The sequence below is a fragment of the Apteryx mantelli genome, chromosome 30 (assembly GCF_036417845.1).
Source record: "Apteryx mantelli isolate bAptMan1 chromosome 30, bAptMan1.hap1, whole genome shotgun sequence".
NCBI lineage: Eukaryota > Metazoa > Chordata > Aves > Apterygiformes > Apterygidae > Apteryx > Apteryx mantelli.
Window position 1 is genome coordinate 5,939,877 of NC_090007.1, and position 21,341 is coordinate 5,961,217.

General features: G+C 54.9%; 1 protein-coding gene across 1 annotated transcript in view; it reads left to right on the forward strand.

The window, feature by feature from the left end:
* MUC16 (mucin 16, cell surface associated) overlaps positions 1-21,341 on the forward strand; it is a gene marked incomplete at its 5' end in the record, with an annotated part of 77,201 nt that overhangs the window by 32,529 nt on the left and 23,331 nt on the right. The window contains 17 exons of the mRNA XM_067313093.1: positions 4,090-4,146; positions 12,630-12,744; positions 16,519-16,661; positions 16,771-16,838; positions 17,231-17,403; positions 17,519-17,545; positions 17,797-17,939; positions 18,049-18,116; positions 18,509-18,681; positions 18,797-18,823; positions 19,075-19,217; positions 19,327-19,394; positions 19,787-19,959; positions 20,075-20,101; positions 20,353-20,495; positions 20,605-20,672; positions 21,065-21,237. Of these exons, the coding sequence (XP_067169194.1) occupies positions 4,090-4,146; positions 12,630-12,744; positions 16,519-16,661; positions 16,771-16,838; positions 17,231-17,403; positions 17,519-17,545; positions 17,797-17,939; positions 18,049-18,116; positions 18,509-18,681; positions 18,797-18,823; positions 19,075-19,217; positions 19,327-19,394; positions 19,787-19,959; positions 20,075-20,101; positions 20,353-20,495; positions 20,605-20,672; positions 21,065-21,237 (1,789 nt within the window). The remainder of the gene's footprint in view (positions 1-4,089; positions 4,147-12,629; positions 12,745-16,518; positions 16,662-16,770; positions 16,839-17,230; positions 17,404-17,518; positions 17,546-17,796; positions 17,940-18,048; positions 18,117-18,508; positions 18,682-18,796; positions 18,824-19,074; positions 19,218-19,326; positions 19,395-19,786; positions 19,960-20,074; positions 20,102-20,352; positions 20,496-20,604; positions 20,673-21,064; positions 21,238-21,341) is intronic.

A 21,341-nucleotide genomic window follows, 5' to 3' on the forward strand; every position in this document is an offset into this window, starting at 1 on the left:
CTCCCACCTACTACTGCAGTCCCACCGACGAGTAGAAGAATCTCCTCCTCGCAGGCAGAAGCATCCACAATGTCCACTGAGACAACGCTCGTGCCAACTAGCATGTCCAGTGAGGGGTCAACAAGCAGAGGTGCTGAGACAAGCATTCCCATCACAAAGTCCACGCCTACTACCACTGCTTCCCAAGCCACGACTGGTGCCTCCACAGCTCCCAGTTCTTCCGCTACTCCCTCCACAGCAGCCCAGGGGATGAGCACAGGTGCTCCGTCTACCACTTCCTTCCCACTGACAACCCTTAGACTCTCCTCCACCCAGGCAGAGGCATTGACAATGTCCACTGAGACAATGCTCGTGCCAGCTAGCGTGTCCAGTGAGGGGTCAACAAGCAGAGGTGTTGAGACAAGCACTCCCATCACAGAGTCCATGGCTATTACCACTGTTTCTGAAACCACGACCGCTTCGTCCCCGGCTCCCAATTCTTCCTCTACTGCCACAACAGCTTCCCGGGGGACAAGCTCAAGTCTCCCACCTACTACTGCAGTCCCACTGACGAGTAGAAGAATCTCCTCCACCCAGGCAGAGGCATCCACAGTGTCCACTGAGACAACGCTCGTGCCAACTAGCATGTCCAGTGAGGGGTCAACAAGCAGAGGTGCTGAGACAAGCATTCCCATCACAAAGTCCACGCCTACTACGACTGCTTCCCAAGCCACGACTGGTGCCTCCACAGCTCCCAGTTCTTCCCCTACTGCAACAAGAGCTCCCCGCGGGATGAGCACAGCTCCCCCAACTACTGCTGAAGTCCCACCAATGAGTACAGCAATCTCCTCCTCGCAGGCAGAGGCATCGACAATGTCCACTGAGACAACGCTCGTGCCAACTAGCATGTCCAGTGAGGGGTCAACAAGCAGAGGTGCTGAGACAAGCAATCCCATCTCGGAGTCCACGCCTACTACCACTGCTTCCCAAGCCATGACTGGTGCCTCCACAGCTCCCAGTTCTTCCGCTACTGCAACAAGAGCTCCCCGCGGGATGAGCACAGCTCCCCCAACTACTGCTGAAGTCCCACCAACGAGTACAGCAATCTCCTCCTCGAAGGCAGAGGCATCGACAATGTCCACTGAGACAACGCTCGTGCCAACCAGCATGTCCAGTGAGGGGTCAACAAGCAGAGGTGTTGAGACAAGCATTCCCATCACGAAGTCCACGCCTACGACCACTGCTTCCCAAGCCACGACTGGTGCCTCCACAGCTCCCAGTTCTTCCGCTACTCCCTCCACAGCTGCCCATGGGATGAGCACAGGTGCTCCGTCTACCACTTCCTTCCCACTGACAACCCTTAGACTCTCCTCCACCCAGGCAGAGGCATCGACAATGTCCACTGAGACAATGCTCGTGCCAGCTAGCGTGTCCAGTGAGGGGTCAACAAGCAGAGGTGTTGAGACAAGCACTCCCATCACAGAGTCCATGGCTATTACCACTGTTTCTGAAACCACGACCGCTTCGTCCCCGGCTCCCAATTCTTCCTCTACTGCCACAACAGCTTCCCGGGGGACAAGCTCAAGTCTCCCACCTACTACTGCAGTCCCACCGACGAGTAGAAGAATCTCCTCCTCGCAGGCAGAGGCATCGACAATGTCCACTGAGACAACGCTCGTGCCAACTAGCATGTCCAGTGAGGGGTCAACAAGCAGAGGTGCTGAGACAAGCACTCCCATCTCGGAGTCCACGCCTACTACGACTGCTTCCCAAGCCACGACTGGTGCCTCCACAGCTCCCAGTTCTTCCGCTACTCCCTCCACAGCTGCCCAGGGGATGAGCACAGGTGCTCCGTCTACCACTTCCATCCCATTGACAACCCTTAGACTCTCCTCCACCCAGGCAGAGGCATCAACAATGTCCACTGAGACAACGCTCGTGCCAACTAGCATGTCCAGTGAGGGGTCAACAAGCAGAGGTGTTGAGACAAGCACTCCCATCACAGAGTCCATGGCTATTACCACTGTTTCTGAAACCACGACTGCTTTGTCCCCGGCTCCCAATTCTTCCTCTACTGCCACAACAGCTTCCCGGGGGACAAGCTCAAGTCTCCCACCTACTACTGCAGTCCCACCGACGAGTAGAAGAATCTCCTCCACCCAGGCAGAGGCATCCACAATGTCCACTGAGACAACGCTCGTGCCAACTAGCATGTCCAGTGAGGGGTCAACAAGCAGAGGTGCTGAGACAAGCACTCCCATCTCGGAGTCCACGCCTACTACGACTGCTTCCCAAGCCACGACTGGTGCCTCCACAGCTCCCAGTTCTTCCGCTACTGCAACAAGAGCTGCCCATGGGATGAGCACAGGTGCTCCGTCTACCACTTCCTTCCCACTGACAACCCTTAGACTCTCCTCCACCCAGGCAGAGGCATCGACAATGTCCACTGAGACAATGCTCGTGCCAGCTAGCGTGTCCAGTGAGGGGTCAACAAGCAGAGGTGTTGAGACAAGCACTCCCATCACAGAGTCCATGGCTATTACCACTGTTTCTGAAACCACGACCGCTTCGTCCCCGGCTCCCAATTCTTCCTCTACTGCCACAACAGCTTCCCGGGGGACAAGCACAAGTCTCCCACCTACTACTGCAGTCCCACCGACGAGTAGAAGAATCTCCTCCTCGCAGGCAGAGGCATCGACAATGTCCACTGAGACAACGCTCGTGCCAACTAGCATGTCCAGTGAGGGATCAACAAGCAGAGGTGCTGAGACAAGCATTCCCATCACAAAGTCCACGCCTACTACCACTGCTTCCCAAGCCACGACTGGTGCCTCCACAGCTCCCAGTTCTTCCGCTACTCCCTCCACAGCTGCCCAGGGGATGAGCACAGGTGCTCCGTCTACCACTTCCTTCCCACTGACAACCCTTAGACTCTCCTCCACCCAGGCAGAGGCATTGACAATGTCCACTGAGACAATGCTCGTGCCAGCTAGCGTGTCCAGTGAGGGGTCAACAAGCAGAGGTGTTGAGACAAGCACTCCCATCACAGAGTCCATGGCTATTACCACTGTTTCTGAAACCATGGCCGCTTCGTTCCCGGCTCCCAATTCTTCCTCTACTGCCACAACAGCTTCCCGGGGGACAAGCTCAAGTCTCCCACCTACTACTGCAGTCCCACTGACGAGTAGAAGAATCTCCTCCTCGCAGGCAGAGGCATCGACAATGTCCACTGAGACAACGCTCGTGCCAACTAGCATGTCCAGTGAGGGGTCAACAAGCAGAGGTGCTGAGACAAGCAATCCCATCTCGGAGTCCACGCCTACTACCACTGCTTCCCAAGCCACGACTGGTGCCTCCACAGCTCCCAGTTCTTCCCCTACTGCAACAAGAGCTCCCCGCGGGATGAGCACAGCTCCCCCAACTACTGCTGAAGTCCCACCAATGAGTACAGCAATCTCCTCCTCGCAGGCAGAGGCATCGACAATGTCCACTGAGACAACGCTCGTGCCAACTAGCATGTCCAGTGAGGGGTCAACAAGCAGAGGTGCTGAGACAAGCAATCCCATCTCGGAGTCCACGCCTACTACCACTGCTTCCCAAGCCATGACTGGTGCCTCCACAGCTCCCAGTTCTTCCGCTACTGCAACAAGAGCTCCCCGCGGGATGAGCACAGCTCCCCCAACTACTGCTGAAGTCCCACCAACGAGTACAGCAATCTCCTCCTCGAAGGCAGAGGCATCGACAATGTCCACTGAGACAACGCTCGTGCCAACCAGCATGTCCAGTGAGGGGTCAACAAGCAGAGGTGTTGAGACAAGCATTCCCATCACAAAGTCCACGCCTACGACCACTGCTTCCCAAGCCACGACTGGTGCCTCCACAGCTCCCAGTTCTTCCGCTACTCCCTCCACAGCTGCCCATGGGATGAGCACAGGTGCTCCGTCTACCACTTCCTTCCCACTGACAACCCTTAGACTCTCCTCCACCCAGGCAGAGGCATCGACAATGTCCACTGAGACAATGCTCGTGCCAGCTAGCGTGTCCAGTGAGGGGTCAACAAGCAGAGGTGTTGAGACAAGCACTCCCATCACAGAGTCCATGGCTATTACCACTGTTTCTGAAACCACGACCGCTTCGTCCCCGGCTCCCAATTCTTCCTCTACTGCCACAACAGCTTCCCGGGGGACAAGCTCAAGTCTCCCACCTACTACTGCAGTCCCACCGACGAGTAGAAGAATCTCCTCCTCGCAGGCAGAGGCATCGACAATGTCCACTGAGACAACGCTCGTGCCAACTAGCATGTCCAGTGAGGGGTCAACAAGCAGAGGTGCTGAGACAAGCACTCCCATCTCGGAGTCCACGCCTACTACGACTGCTTCCCAAGCCACGACTGGTGCCTCCACAGCTCCCAGTTCTTCCGCTACTCCCTCCACAGCTGCCCAGGGGATGAGCACAGGTGCTCCGTCTACCACTTCCATCCCATTGACAACCCTTAGACTCTCCTCCACCCAGGCAGAGGCATCAACAATGTCCACTGAGACAACGCTCGTGCCAACTAGCATGTCCAGTGAGGGGTCAACAAGCAGAGGTGTTGAGACAAGCACTCCCATCACAGAGTCCATGGCTATTACCACTGTTTCTGAAACCACGACTGCTTTGTCCCCGGCTCCCAATTCTTCCTCTACTGCCACAACAGCTTCCCGGGGGACAAGCTCAAGTCTCCCACCTACTACTGCAGTCCCACCGACGAGTAGAAGAATCTCCTCCACCCAGGCAGAGGCATCGACAATGTCCACTGAGACAACGCTCGTGCCAACTAGCATGTCCAGTGAGGGGTCAACAAGCAGAGGTGCTGAGACAAGCACTCCCATCTCGGAGTCCACGCCTACTACGACTGCTTCCCAAGCCACGACTGGTGCCTCCACAGCTCCCAGTTCTTCCGCTACTCCCTCCACAGCTGCCCATGGGATGAGCACAGGTGCTCCGTCTACCACTTCCATCCCATTGACAACCCTTAGACTCTCCTCCACCCAGGCAGAGGCATCGACAATGTCCACTGAGACAATGCTCGTGCCAGCTAGCGTGTCCAGTGAGGGGTCAACAAGCAGAGGTGTTGAGACAAGCACTCCCATCACAGAGTCCATGGCTATTACCACTGTTTCTGAAACCACGACCGCTTCGTCCCCGGCTCCCAATTCTTCCTCTACTGCCACAACAGCTTCCCGGCGGACAAGCACAAGTCTCCCACCTACTACTGCAGTCCCACCGACGAGTAGAAGAATCTCCTCCTCGCAGGCAGAGGCATCGACAATGTCCACTGAGACAACGCTCGTGCCAACTAGCATGTCCAGTGAGGGATCAACAAGCAGAGGTGCTGAGACAAGCATTCCCATCACAAAGTCCACGCCTACTACCACTGCTTCCCAAGCCACGACTGGTGCCTCCACAGCTCCCAGTTCTTCCGCTACTCCCTCCACAGCTGCCCAGGGGATGAGCACAGGTGCTCCGTCTACCACTTCCTTCCCACTGACAACCCTTAGACTCTCCTCCACCCAGGCAGAGGCATTGACAATGTCCACTGAGACAATGCTCGTGCCAGCTAGCGTGTCCAGTGAGGGGTCAACAAGCAGAGGTGTTGAGACAAGCACTCCCATCACAGAGTCCATGGCTATTACCACTGTTTCTGAAACCATGGCCGCTTCGTTCCCGGCTCCCAATTCTTCCTCTACTGCCACAACAGCTTCCCGGGGGACAAGCTCAAGTCTCCCACCTACTACTGCAGTCCCACTGACGAGTAGAAGAATCTCCTCCTCGCAGGCAGAGGCATCGACAATGTCCACTGAGACAACGCTCGTGCCAACTAGCATGTCCAGTGAGGGGTCAACAAGCAGAGGTGCTGAGACAAGCAATCCCATCTCGGAGTCCACGCCTACTACGACTGCTTCCCAAGCCACGACTGGTGCCTCCACAGCTCCCAGTTCTTCCGCTACTGCAACAAGAGCTCCCCGCGGGATGAGCACAGCTCCCCCAACTACTGCTGAAGTCCCACCAACGAGTACAGCAATCTCCTCCTCGAAGGCAGAGGCATCGACAATGTCCACTGAGACAACGCTCGTGCCAACTAGCATGTCCAGTGAGGGGTCAACAAGCAGAGGTGCTGAGACAAGCATTCCCATCACAAAGTCCACACCTACTACCACTGCTTCCCAAGCCACGACTGGTGCCTCCACAGCTCCCAGTTCTTCCCCTACTGCAACAAGAGCTCCCCGTGGGATGAGCACAGCTCCCCCAGCTACTGCTGAAGTCCCACCAACGAGTACAGCAATCTCCTCCTCGAAGGCAGAGGCATCGACAATGTCCACTGAGACAACGCTCATGCCAACTAGCATGTCCAGTGAGGGGTCAACAAGCAGAGGTGCTGAGACAAGCATTCCCATCACAAAGTCCACGCCTACTACCACTGCTTCCCAAGCCACGACTGGTGCCTCCACAGCTCCCAGTTCTTCTGCTACTCCCTCCACAGCTGCCCATGGGATGAGCACAGGTGCTCCGTCTACCACTTCCTTCCCACTGACAACCCTTAGACTCTCCTCCACCCAGGCAGAGGCATCGACAATGTCCACTGAGACAATGCTCGTGCCAGCTAGCGTGTCCAGTGAGGGGTCAACAAGCAGAGGTGTTGAGACAAGCACTCCCATCACAGAGTCCATGGCTATTACCACTGTTTCTGAAACCACGACCGCTTCGTCCCCGGCTCCCAATTCTTCCTCTACTGCCACAACAGCTTCCCGGGGGACAAGCTCAAGTCTCCCACCTACTACTGCAGTCCCACCGACGAGTAGAAGAATCTCCTCCACCCAGGCAGAGGCATCCACAATGTCCACTGAGACAACGCTCGTGCCAGCTAGCATGTCCAGTGAGGGGTCAACAAGCAGAGGTGCTGAGACAAGCACTCCCATCTCGGAGTCCACGCCTACTACGACTGCTTCCCAAGCCACGACTGGTGCCACCACAGCTCCCAGTTCTTCCGCTACTCCCTCCACAGCTGCCCAGGGGATGAGCACAGGTGCTCCGTCTACCACTTCCATCCCATTGACAACCCTTAGACTCTCCTCCACCCAGGCAGAGGCATCGACAATGTCCACTGAGACAACGCTCGTGCCAGCTAGCATGTCCAGTGAGGGGTCAACAAGCAGAGGTGCTGAGACAAGCACTCCCATCTCGGAGTCCACGCCTACTACGACTGCTTCCCAAGCCACGACTGGTGCCTCCACAGCTCCCAGTTCTTCCGCTACTGCAACAAGAGCTCCCCGCGGGATGAGCACAGCTCCCCCAACTACTGCTGAAGTCCCACCAACGAGTACAGCAATCTCCTCCTCGCAGGCAGAGGCATCGACAATGTCCACTGAGACAACGCTCGTGCCAACTAGCATGTCCAGTGAGGGGTCAACAAGCAGAGGTGCTGAGACAAGCACTCCCATCTCGGAGTCCACGCCTACTATGACTGCTTCCCAAGCCACGACTGGTGCCTCCACAGCTCCCAGTTCTTCCGCTACTGCAACAAGAGCTGCCCGTGGGATGAGCACAGGTGCTCCGTCTACCACTTCCATCCCATTGACAACCCTTAGACTCTCCTCCACCCAGGCAGAGGCATCGACAATGTCCACTGAGACAACGCTCGTGCCAACTAGCATGTCCAGTGAGGGGTCAACAAGCAGAGGTGCTGAGACAAGCACTCCCATCACAAAGTCCACGCCTACCACCACTGCTTCCCAAACCTCGACTGGTGCCTCCACAGCTCCCAGTTCTTCCCCTACTGCAACAAGAGCTGCCCATGGGATGAGCACAGGTGCTCCGTCTACCACTTCCATCCCATTGACAACCCTTAGACTCTCCTCCACCCAGGCAGAGGCATCGACAATGTCCACTGAGACAACGCTCGTGCCAACTAGCATGTCCAGTGAGGGGTCAACAAGCAGAGGTGCTGAGACAAGCACTCCCATCACAAAGTCCACGCCTACTACGACTGCTTCCCAAGCCACGACTGGTGCCTCCACAGCTCCCAGTTCTTCCCCTACTGCAACAAGAGCTCCCCGCGGGATGAGCACAGCTCCCCCAACTACTGCTGAAGTCCCACCAACGAGTACAGCAATCTCCTCCTCGCAGGCAGAGGCATCGACAAAGTCCACTGAGACAACGCTCGTGCCAACTAGCATGTCCAGTGAGGGGTCAACAAGCAGAGGTGTTGAGACAAGCACTCCCATCACAGAGTCCATGGCTATTACCACTGTTTCTGAAACCACGACCGCTTCGTCCCCGGCTCCCAATTCTTCCTCTACTGCCACAACAGCTTCCCGGGGGACAAGCTCAAGTCTCCCACCTACTACTGCAGTCCCACCGACGAGTAGAAGAATCTCCTCCTCGCAGGCAGAGGCATCGACAATGTCCACTGAGACAACGCTCGTGCCAACTAGCATGTCCAGTGAGGGGTCAACAAGCAGAGGTGCTGAGACAAGCACTCCCATCTCGGAGTCCACGCCTACTACGACTGCTTCCCAAGCCACGACTGGTGCCTCCACAGCTCCCAGTTCTTCCGCTACTCCCTCCACAGCTGCCCAGGGGATGAGCACAGGTGCTCCGTCTACCACTTCCATCCCATTGACAACCCTTAGACTCTCCTCCACCCAGGCAGAGGCATCAACAATGTCCACTGAGACAACGCTCGTGCCAACTAGCATGTCCAGTGAGGGGTCAACAAGCAGAGGTGTTGAGACAAGCACTCCCATCACAGAGTCCATGGCTATTACCACTGTTTCTGAAACCACGACTGCTTTGTCCCCGGCTCCCAATTCTTCCTCTACTGCCACAACAGCTTCCCGGGGGACAAGCTCAAGTCTCCCATCTACTACTGCAGTCCCACCGACGAGTAGAAGAATCTCCTCCACCCAGGCAGAGGCATCCACAATGTCCACTGAGACAACGCTCGTGCCAACTAGCATGTCCAGTGAGGGGTCAACAAGCAGAGGTGCTGAGACAAGCACTCCCATCTCGGAGTCCACGCCTACTACGACTGCTTCCCAAGCCACGACTGGTGCCTCCACAGCTCCCAGTTCTTCCGCTACTCCCTCCACAGCTGCCCATGGGATGAGCACAGGTGCTCCGTCTACCACTTCCTTCCCACTGACAACCCTTAGACTCTCCTCCACCCAGGCAGAGGCATCGACAATGTCCACTGAGACAATGCTCGTGCCAGCTAGCGTGTCCAGTGAGGGGTCAACAAGCAGAGGTGTTGAGACAAGCACTCCCATCACAGAGTCCATGGCTATTACCACTGTTTCTGAAACCACGACCGCTTCGTCCCCGGCTCCCAATTCTTCCTCTACTGCCACAACAGCTTCCCGGGGGACAAGCTCAAGTCTCCCACCTACTACTGCAGTCCCACCGACGAGTAGAAGAATCTCCTCCACCCAGGCAGAGGCATCGACAATGTCCACTGAGACAACGCTCGTGCCAACTAGCATGTCCAGTGAGGGGTCAACAAGCAGAGGTGCTGAGACAAGCAATCCCATCTCGGAGTCCACGCCTACTACGACTGCTTCCCAAGCCACGACTGGTGCCTCCACAGCTCCCAGTTCTTCCGCTACTGCAACAAGAGCTCCCCGCGGGATGAGCACAGCTCCCCCAACTACTGCTGAAGTCCCACCAACGAGTACAGCAATCTCCTCCTCGAAGGCAGAGGCATCGACAATGTCCACTGAGACAACGCTCGTGCCAACTAGCATGTCCAGTGAGGGGTCAACAAGCAGAGGTGCTGAGACAAGCATTCCCATCACAAAGTCCACACCTACTACCACTGCTTCCCAAGCCACGACTGGTGCCTCCACAGCTCCCAGTTCTTCCCCTACTGCAACAAGAGCTCCCCGTGGGATGAGCACAGCTCCCCCAGCTACTGCTGAAGTCCCACCAACGAGTACAGCAATCTCCTCCTCGAAGGCAGAGGCATCGACAATGTCCACTGAGACAACGCTCATGCCAACTAGCATGTCCAGTGAGGGGTCAACAAGCAGAGGTGCTGAGACAAGCATTCCCATCACAAAGTCCACGCCTACTACCACTGCTTCCCAAGCCACGACTGGTGCCTCCACAGCTCCCAGTTCTTCCGCTACTCCCTCCACAGCTGCCCATGGGATGAGCACAGGTGCTCCGTCTACCACTTCCTTCCCACTGACAACCCTTAGACTCTCCTCCACCCAGGCAGAGGCATCGACAATGTCCACTGAGACAATGCTCGTGCCAGCTAGCGTGTCCAGTGAGGGGTCAACAAGCAGAGGTGTTGAGACAAGCACTCCCATCACAGAGTCCATGGCTATTACCACTGTTTCTGAAACCACGACCGCTTCGTCCCCGGCTCCCAATTCTTCCTCTACTGCCACAACAGCTTCCCGGGGGACAAGCTCAAGTCTCCCACCTACTACTGCAGTCCCACCGACGAGTAGAAGAATCTCCTCCTCGCAGGCAGAGGCATCGACAATGTCCACTGAGACAACGCTCGTGCCAACTAGCATGTCCAGTGAGGGGTCAACAAGCAGAGGTGCTGAGACAAGCACTCCCATCTCGGAGTCCACGCCTACTACGACTGCTTCCCAAGCCACGACTGGTGCCTCCACAGCTCCCAGTTCTTCCGCTACTCCCTCCACAGCTGCCCATGGGATGAGCACAGGTGCTCCGTCTACCACTTCCATCCCATTGACAACCCTTAGACTCTCCTCCACCCAGGCAGAGGCATCAACAATGTCCACTGAGACAACGCTCGTGCCAGCTAGCATGTCCAGTGAGGGGTCAACAAGCAGAGGTGCTGAGACAAGCACTCCCATCTCGGAGTCCACGCCTACTACCACTGCTTCCCAAGCCACGACTGGTGCCTCCACAGCTCCCAGTTCTTCCCCTACTGCAACAAGAGCTCCCCGCGGGATGAGCACAGCTCCCCCAACTACTGCTGAAGTCCCACCAACGAGTACAGCAATCTCCTCCTCGCAGGCAGAGGCATCGACAATGTCCACTGAGACAACGCTCGTGCCAACTAGCATGTCCAGTGAGGGGTCAACAAGCAGAGGTGCTGAGACAAGCACTCCCATCTCGGAGTCCACGCCTACTACGACTGCTTCCCAAGCCACGACTGGTGCCTCCACAGCTCCCAGTTCTTCCGCTACTGCAACAAGAGCTGCCCATGGGATGAGCACAGGTGCTCCGTCTACCACTTCCATCCCATTGACAACCCTTAGACTCTCCTCCACCCAGGCAGAGGCATCGACAATGTCCACTGAGACAACGCTCGTGCCAACTAGCATGTCCAGTGAGGGGTCAACAAGCAGAGGTGCTGAGACAAGCACTCCCATCACAAAGTCCACGCCTACCACCACTGCTTCCCAAACCACGACTGGTGCCTCCACAGCTCCCAGTTCTTCCCCTACTACAACAAGAGCTGCCCATGGGATGAGCACAGGTGCTCCGTCTACCACTTCCATCCCATTGACAACCCTTAGACTCTCCTCCACCCAGGCAGAGGCATCGACAATGTCCACTGAGACAACGCTCGTGCCAACTAGCATGTCCAGTGAGGGGTCAACAAGCAGAGGTGCTGAGACAAGCATTCCCATCACAAAGTCCACGCCTACTACGACTGCTTCCCAAGCCACGACTGGTGCCTCCACAGCTCCCAGTTCTTCCCCTACTGCAACAAGAGCTCCCCGCGGGATGAGCACAGCTCCCCCAACTACTGCTGAAGTCCCACCAACGAGTACAGCAATCTCCTCCTCGCAGGCAGAGGCATCGACAAAGTCCACTGAGACAACGCTCGTGCCAACTAGCATGTCCAGTGAGGGGTCAACAAGCAGAGGTGCTGAGACAAGCATTCCCATCACAAAGTCCACGCCTACTACGACTGCTTCCCAAGCCACGACTGGTGCCTCCACAGCTCCCAGTTCTTCCGCTACTGCAACAAGAGCTGCCCATGGGATGAGCACAGGTGCTCTGTCTACCACTTCCATCCCATTGACAACCCTTAGACTCTCCTCCCCCCAGGCAGAGGCTTCAACAACATCCTCTCAGAGAATTCCAGTACCAATTATCACAGTCACTGAGGGGTCAACACTATCCTCTACTGTCTCCCCTTCCTTTGGATCTTCAACAACCATTCTTCAGGGTATTAGTGCTCCTCGTCTGTCAACCACTTTTCTACCACTGACTTCCAAAGGCATCCCCTTCACCCCGAAAGAGTTATTATCATCTTCACCCCAGACACTGCTTTTACAGTCCACAACTGCAACCCCATCTTTCCAGACCACAAGAATTTCTCCTACATCTCTTTTCAGCAGTTCGTCAGGAATAATGAAGGGTATTTTGGAGAGCCAGGCTTCACCTGTTTCAATCACCTCTGTCTCACCTAGTACAACTGACGCTTTTTTGACCAGTCCAGGAGCTTCTGTTTACACAACTCAAAGAGTCACCTCTATTTCACAAACGTCATCCTCATCCACCTCTGAAGTAAGTACTGTATCTGCTATTCACTCTATTGCAGTTACAGTTTTCTCTTCTTTTTCTATATGGTAAAAACTTTGATTACTATTAAAGATACGTTTTCTTTCCTGTAGTTTTCAAAAACTAGCACTGACACCACAGTGGCAATTACTACTATGCATCTTAAGGAGACATCTGCAGGATCCATTATTACACCTTCACCTTCAGTCACCAAAACTCCTGCTAAAGGTAGGGAAAGAATTTTTCTGATTCTCTTTATTGAGCTGTTGGGTAGCTATTAGTCTTTTGAAGCATGAGAATAGCATCACTAACAATATGACCATGAGGAAGAGGTGCTCAAAATGTTGAAATACCTGAGAGTTCTCAAGCAGCTATCTTAAGCAATCTGTGAACAATCAGTCTGTGACCCTCTTCAATTGCTCATAGAAAACTGGGGAGGTCAAAAGGTCTGGAGACAGGTAGCAATATGATTTTTCTTTGGGAAGGAATAATTTCTTGGGGGGAGAAATTTTCAGCTAACCAGCTTTGCTGCAATATGCAGAACAAAAGTAGAACTCATTACTAAACAATTAACAATAGCAAAGAGTTAAAAAGAATGGAAAGGAACTGTCAATTCAATCTCATTTCATTTTTTGACAAGCAAAGGGAAATCCCTTAGTTATACCAAGAATTTAATCAGGTGTTCACCACTGATCTGTGGTACAGATGAAATCCCCAGAGATGGCTGTTCAACTGGTTGCAAAAGCCCAGTGAAAAAAACAGCCATTAATGCTTAGCAGTCAAGTGACCTTGTGTTTCAAATGTAACCATTCGCTGCTGTCTGCTTTATGTCCATTTTTTTATGACTGTTTTGAATGATGGAGTATAGAATCACAAAAGCTAACAAACTGGAAAATTTTGCAGATATTTTGGAGGACAAGATTAGAATTGGAATATTTCTGATAAACTGTATTAAAGTTCCAAGTTCCGGAAGATGAAATTCAACCTCCTAGCAAGTTCAAATGTGCATGTTGACCTGTCAGGGATATTCTAGTATGTTTGACTCTTCTTCTGTGAAGGCATCTTTAGAGCATCTTCAGTCCTACATTTCTATGAGTATGAGAATGAATTGGTTTATGGTGACGAATGCTTTTACTATTGCTTGCTATTGCTTGAGAGAGAAGTGAGGTTCATTTTTATAAGGACTAACTAAAAGAAAAAGTGGTCATCAAAGGAGAAAAGAAATGGAAAAAATTAGGAGCACTTTAATTATCAAAATCAGGAATCAAGACTTTCCTAAAAGGACAAAAAAGTATTCTGGATGCACCTTCCTTAATGCAGCCATAAAAGAGGGAAGCCTTCTCAGATGACTCTGAAATTAGTGCCATCATTTAATTCTGCTTTAATATACTCACTTTTTTGATGTTGAGCAACTAGCTCAATTAGTGAATTGCACTGCGATTTAAGATATGATAATTACACTGGCTTTTTTATAGCATTATAGTTTCTGTGGCAGATGTGCAGTGATTTGTTACTGTAAGGTAGTTTCTGACCTCTGGCTGCTTCCTCCTAGATCTTTTATTATTGATAAAATAGCCTTTAGGTATTGGGATGCCTTTCCTGGAGAATAAGAACAATTTTAAAAACTTTGCTTTGTCAGACTGAAAAATGCATAGCAAATGCTTGCCTTTATCAATGAATTATTTTTCAGATATAGCACCATATGGGTTGAATTTCAGGACATGAGTATTTTAAATGACATTCACTGTTTTGAAACCTGTTCCAAAACACACAAAGGAAGATGAGAAGGAGAGCTGTTATTCTTCCTTTTAGTCAGAAATCACCAAAATACATTAGACTTAAGTTCAGTAAAATAAAAAAAAAATTGATACACAGCAATAAAATTAAAATATATATGATGCATTTTGATTTAGTTTACACAGAAATAATGCAACAAAGAACAGTTAATAACCTGGGAAAAGAACATAAGGAAAATGCCACATCGCCCCCTACTCTTCAGATGGACAGGACAACAGCCATCAGTCCAAAAGTCATAAAAACTACAGAGGCAGCATTTCCCCTTATCACTGACAGAGAGAAAGCTACAATCCCTTACCTAACAACAAATGAAAAAAACACAGTTGCCCTAAAGACCACTTCTGGAATGAAAACCGCAACGGCATATACCTCAGCTTTACATGAAAAATCGACTATGCCGCTTAAGACCAATGCAGCAGGGAGGACAACACTAGCAATCACTGCCAAGCCACGGACAAACGCTAAATCGACATACAGCAACTCCCCTCTTGTGGCAGCCACGGCAGTCACTTCTACCCTAGCTGAAACATCCACTCCTGCCCTTGCCACAAGCCCAGCTCCAGAAATAACAGCTTCCCCGATGACGGTCCTCGCAGAAACATCCAGCTCCGCGCCCGGGACAATGCCACCTCGTGCAAGCACCTTGGCTGCTACCTCCACCGCGGCTCTGGCGACCGCTTCCCCAGCCGAGACAACAGCTGCGCCCACCTCTACTCTCCTACCGACGTCCACTAGCACTGTTCCAGGCACTTCACCCCTTGAGACAACTACCACCATCATGGCTACAGCTGTAGACGCAGCCACCACTGCTCGCCAGTCCACTTCTCCTCCCACGCCTACAGCTTCACCTACTTCTGCTCTGGCACAAACTTCTGCCACTGAGACAGCTGCTGCAGTCCTCTCTACCCGGGCAGAGACGCCTAGTCCAGCTCTTGCAATGACCACCGCAGCCACTTCTGGCCTAGCTGGAACATCCACTCCTGCCCTTGCCACAACCGTTCTTCCTGAGGTAACTGCTGTAGGTGCGTCTACTGGTTCAGAAACCTCTGCCTCTCTTGTTACCAATTCTCTATTTCAAAGCACAGCTACATTTGTTACCAGTTCTTCTAAAGACATTTACCAAACAACAGTCATTCCTTTGTCCAGTGTTGGAAGCACAGCCTATGCCCAAAGACCATCAATAGTAACTGTTACTACCACTCCAAAAACATGTAAGATTCTTATTTTCTTTTTATTTTATTATTTTTGTGAGGAGATGATAGGTTTCATAATAAAAGCTATAACAGATTTTTTTAGTAGCTTTGATAGGAACACCTTTATGGCCAATTTTTTTATATTATTGTCTTAGGAAACTATGTTCCTGGAAAAAATATTTACCTTTTATTTAAGGGAAGGTCTTTTTACCCTTTGTGGGGAACTGCACTGTCTTGAAAATAATATTATATGAATATTATTATATTGTAATAATGATGTTGTTATTACTCATGAATACACAAAGACCCTTAAGAAAATAGTCTTCTTATAGAGCCACAGAATAAATGAGTCCCTTCATAATAAGAGTATCATCTAAATTAACTAAATAAACCAAAACTGAAGATTAGATCAGAGATGTTTCCTTATGGCCAGGGAACAGCTCACTGACTGAAATAATTACCAGGAATAGCAGTGAGGAATTCTTCCTTTCTAAAAAACAGATTCCATCCTCTGTGTTTTTTCCTGAAGATGCACAAGTGTATATTGCACATGCAACCATACCTCTGAAAGGAATGCCCTAGAAAGATAAAAGTGAGGCTGTGCACATTTACTGAAATTCAAAAGTTTTCTACAGGCTTAATTAAATGGCCACGCTAAAAACATATAAAAAAACCCTTTTGGATTCCAATAATATCTCAAGCACATGGGTAACCACGCTGAGCATTCTAAATTGTTCACTAAGCTTAAATATACCCTGTTGAGGAGCACACTCTTTCAATATTATTGATATGAGCAGTGCAAAACCAGCGAATTATTATTCACAGTGATATGCAGAATCTCTAAAGACCATTCTAAGATATATGAAAATATGATCATTACCAGCGGGGCTCCACAACAAAAGAAACCAGGGACAGACCTAGGAGAGAGAAGGAGGAATGGTTAGCAGAAGATATCTCCATTTCTCACACCAAATCCTTGCACCTTTTCATTCCCCATCTGTGCTCCTTGCAGCTGCCATGCCCACGCGGACACCAGCTGCCGCCCTTGAGCGTTTCACCATCAACTTCACCATCACCAATCTCCCCTACAATTCCGACCTGGCAATTCCTCACTCGGCAAAGCTCAACACTACCCAGAGAGTCATGGCCACGCTGGTAAGCGACCCGCCGCTCTGCCGCGGCCATGAGGCCTGCTGGCCTCGTGGGCTGGCAGGTGCGCGGGAGTAGGGCCATGGGTTAATTCTGAATCACCTCCCCTTGGCAGCTCAAGCAGCTTCTGAAGGAAGCCAGCATCGGCCCTGCTTTCCTCGGATGCGAACCGACAGCTTTCAGGTACGGGGCCAGGCCCAGCAGGTGCCCTTGGCGGGTCCCGGGATCAGGCAGCCTGGCATGCTCCGGCTCTGTCCGCCCCCTCGGGCTACGGAGGCGGGACCTTGTCCCCGTTGCCCTCCCATCTCCGGGCTTCCCCCTGCTGCTCGCCCTCCCACCCGTGGAGGGTCTGAGCCCGGCCCCTAGACGACTCTCGCACCTTGCGTGGCCTGACCCCATGGGAACGACAGCAGGGTCAGAGTGCAGCGAGGAGAGCAGTGGCAAGCGTCCCCGCGCGGGCGGGGAACGCCGAGCACGCGTTGCCGCAAGGACACGGCTGAGGGAGCCCTAACGCCTGACCTTGCAACGAGAGGGTGCGCAAAACACGTGCTCAGGCATCGCCTTGTGTTTTTCAGGCCAGTGAGGCAAGGGGACAACACGCGGGTGGACGCCGTCTGCACCTACAGGAGCGACTCGTCCGCCCCGCCGTTGGACAGGGTGGGCCTTTACCACGAAGTGAGCAACAAGACCAAAGGCATCACGCAGCTGGGCCCCTACAGCCTGGACAAGGACAGCCTCTACGTCAACGGTAAGCACCAAGGCCTCCCCACGTCCTCTGCTCTCGTGCAGCGGCCTTTCTTCCGCAGCAGCCTTCCCCTGTGCCCGATCCCAGCTCCAGCTCACGACTGGCTCTCTCTTTGCAGGTTACAACGAACAGCCGGTCCTGCCATGTGAGTAGCTTTCAGGGGAGGGCTGGCGTCACAGGGCGGCGAGTTTCTCGCGGGTCTCCACCGCCTGGCTGAGGCAGCCGGGGGCCAAGGCTGGTGATGCCTGGGGGGGAGTGGGGAGCATGCTGACCTTCCGCCTCGGGACCCGGGCCAGGAAGGAGGGGTGGCTGTCGGGAGACCGTTGCCTTTCTCCACGCAAAGCCTTGACACCCTGGCTCCTGCACCTTTTCATTCCCCATCTGTGCTCCTTGCAGCTGCCATGCCCACGCGGACACCAGCTGCCGCCCTTGAGCGTTTCACCATCAACTTCACCATCACCAATCTCCCCTACAATTCCGACCTGGCAATTCCTCACTCGGCAAAGCTCAACACTACCCAGAGAGTCATGGCCACGCTGGTAAGCGACCCGCCGCTCTGCCGCGGCCATGAGGCCTGCTGGCCTCGTGGGCTGGCAGGTGCGCGGGAGTAGGGCCATGGGTTAATTCTGAATCACCTCCCCTTGGCAGCTCAAGCAGCTTCTGAAGGAAGCCAGCATCGGCCCTGCTTTCCTCGGATGCGAACCGACAGCTTTCAGGTACGGGGCCAGGCCCAGCAGGTGCCCTTGGCGGGTCCCGGGATCAGGCAGCCTGGCATGCTCCGGCTCTGTCCGCCCCCTCGGGCTACGGAGGCGGGACCTTGTCCCCGTTGCCCTCCCATCTCCGGGCTTCCCCCTGCTGCTCGCCCTCCCACCCGTGGAGGGTCTGAGCCCGGCCCCTAGACGACTCTCGCACCTTGCGTGGCCTGACCCCATGGGAACGACAGCAGGGTCAGAGTGCAGCGAGGAGAGCAGTGGCAAGCGTCCCCGCGCGGGCGGGGAACGCCGAGCACGCGTTGCCGCAAGGACACGGCTGAGGGAGCCCTAACGCCTGACCTTGCAACGAGAGGGTGCGCAAAACACGTGCTCAGGCATCGCCTTGTGTTTTTCAGGCCAGTGAGGCAAGGGGACAACACGCGGGTGGACGCCGTCTGCACCTACAGGAGCGACTCGTCCGCCCCGCCGTTGGACAGGGTGGGCCTTTACCACGAAGTGAGCAACAAGACCAAAGGCATCACGCAGCTGGGCCCCTACAGCCTGGACAAGGACAGCCTCTACGTCAACGGTAAGCACCAAGGCCTCCCCACGTCCTCTGCTCTCGTGCAGCGGCCTTTCTTCCGCAGCAGCCTTCCCCTGTGCCCGATCCCAGCTCCAGCTCACGACTGGCTCTCTCTTTGCAGGTTACAACGAACAGCCGGTCCTGCCATGTGAGTAGCTTTCAGGGGAGGGCTGGCGTCACAGGGCGGCGAGTTTCTCGCGGGTCTCCACCGCCTGGCTGAGGCAGCCGGGGGCCAAGGCTGGTGATGCCTGGGGGGGAGTGGGGAGCATGCTGACCTTCCGCCTCGGGACCCGGGCCAGGAAGGAGGGGTGGCTGTCGGGAGACCGTTGCCTTTCTCCACGCAAAGCCTTGACACCCTGGCTCCTGCACCTTTTCATTCCCCATCTGTGCTCCTTGCAGCTGCCATGCCCACGCGGACACCAGCTGCCGCCCTTGAGCGTTTCACCATCAACTTCACCATCACCAATCTCCCCTACAATTCCGACCTGGCAATTCCTCACTCGGCAAAGCTCAACACTACCCAGAGAGTCATGGCCACGCTGGTAAGCGACCCGCCGCTCTGCCGCGGCCATGAGGCCTGCTGGCCTCGTGGGCTGGCAGGTGCGCGGGAGTAGGGCCATGGGTTAATTCTGAATCACCTCCCCTTGGCAGCTCAAGCAGCTTCTGAAGGAAGCCAGCATCGGCCCTGCTTTCCTCGGATGCGAACCGACAGCTTTCAGGTACGGGGCCAGGCCCAGCAGGTGCCCTTGGCGGGTCCCGGGATCAGGCAGCCTGGCATGCTCCGGCTCTGTCCGCCCCCTCGGGCTACGGAGGCGGGACCTTGTCCCCGTTGCCCTCCCATCTCCGGGCTTCCCCCTGCTGCTCGCCCTCCCACCCGTGGAGGGTCTGAGCCCGGCCCCTAGACGACTCTCGCACCTTGCGTGGCCTGACCCCATGGGAACGACAGCAGGGTCAGAGTGCAGCGAGGAGAGCAGTGGCAAGCGTCCCCGCGCGGGCGGGGAACGCCGAGCACGCGTTGCCGCAAGGACACGGCTGAGGGAGCCCTAACGCCTGACCTTGCAACGAGAGGGTGCGCAAAACACGTGCTCAGGCATCGCCTTGTGTTTTTCAGGCCAGTGAGGCAAGGGGACAACACGCGGGTGGACGCCGTCTGCACCTACAGGAGCGACTCGTCCGCCCCGCCGTTGGACAGGGTGGGCCTTTACCACGAAGTGAGCAACAAGACCAAAGGCATCACGCAGCTGGGCCCCTACAGCCTGGACAAGGACAGCCTCTACGTCAACGGTAAGCACCAAGGCCTCCCCACGTCCTCTGCTCTCGTGCAGCGGCCTTTCTTCCGCAGCAGCCTTCCCCTGTGCCCGATCCCAGCTCCAGCTCACGACTGGCTCTCTCTTTGCAGGTTACAACGAACAGCCGGTCCTGCCATGTGAGTAGCTTTCAGGGGAGGGCTGGCGTCACAGGGCGGCGAGTTTCTCGCGGGTCTCCACCGCCTGGCTGAGGCAGCCGGGGGCCAAGGCTGGTGATGCCTGGGGGGGAGTGGGGAGCATGCTGACCTTCCGCCTCGGGACCCGGGCCAGGAAGGAGGGGTGGCTGTCGGGAGACCGTTGCCTTTCTCCACGCAAAGCCTTGACACCCTGGCTCCTGCACCTTTTCATTCCCCATCTGTGCTCCTTGCAGCTGCCATGCCCACGCGGACACCAGCTGCCGCCCTTGAGCGTTTCACCATCAACTTCACCATCACCAATCTCCCCTACAATTCCGACCTGGCAATTCCTCACTCGGCAAAGCTCAACACTACCCAGAGAGTCATGGCCACGCTGGTAAGCGACCCGCCGCTCTGCCGCGGCCATGAGGCCTGCTGGCCTCGTGGGCTGGCAGGTGCGCGGGAGTAGGGCCATGGGTTAATTCTGAATCACCTCCCCTTGGCAGCTCAAGCAGCTTCTGAAGGAAGCCAGCATCGGCCCTGCTTTCCTCGGATGCGAACCGACAGCTTTCAGGTACGGGGCCAGGCCCAGCAGGTGCCCTTGGCGGGTCCCGGGATCAGGCAGCCTGGCATGCTCCGGCTCTGTCCGCCCCCTCGGGCTACGGAGGCGGGACCTTGTCCCCGTTGCCCTCCCATCTCCGGGCTTCCCCCTGCTGCTCGCCCTCCCACCCGTGGAGGGTCTGAGCCCGGCCCCTAGACGACTCTCGCACCTTGCGTGGCCTGACCCCATGGGAACGACAGCAGGGTCAGAGTGCAGCGAGGAGAGCAGTGGCAAGCGTCCCCGCGCGGGCGGGGAACGCCGAGCACGCGTTGCCGCAAGGACACGGCTGAGGGAGCCCTAACGCCTGACCTTGCAACGAGAGGGTGCGCAAAACACGTGCTCAGGCATCGCCTTGTGTTTTTCAGGCCAGTGAGGCAAGGGGACAACACGCGGGTGGACGCCGTCTGCACCTACAGGAGCGACTCGTCCGCCCCGCCGTTGGACAGGGTGGGCCTTTACCACGAAGTGAGCAACAAGACCAAAGGCATCACGCAGCTGGGCCCCTACAGCCTGGACAAGGACAGCCTCTACGTCAACGGTAAGCACCAAGGCCTCCCCACGTCCTCTGCTCTCGTGCAGCGGCCTTTCTTCCGCAGCAGCCTTCCCCTGTGCCCGATCCCAGCTCCAGCTCACGACTGGCTC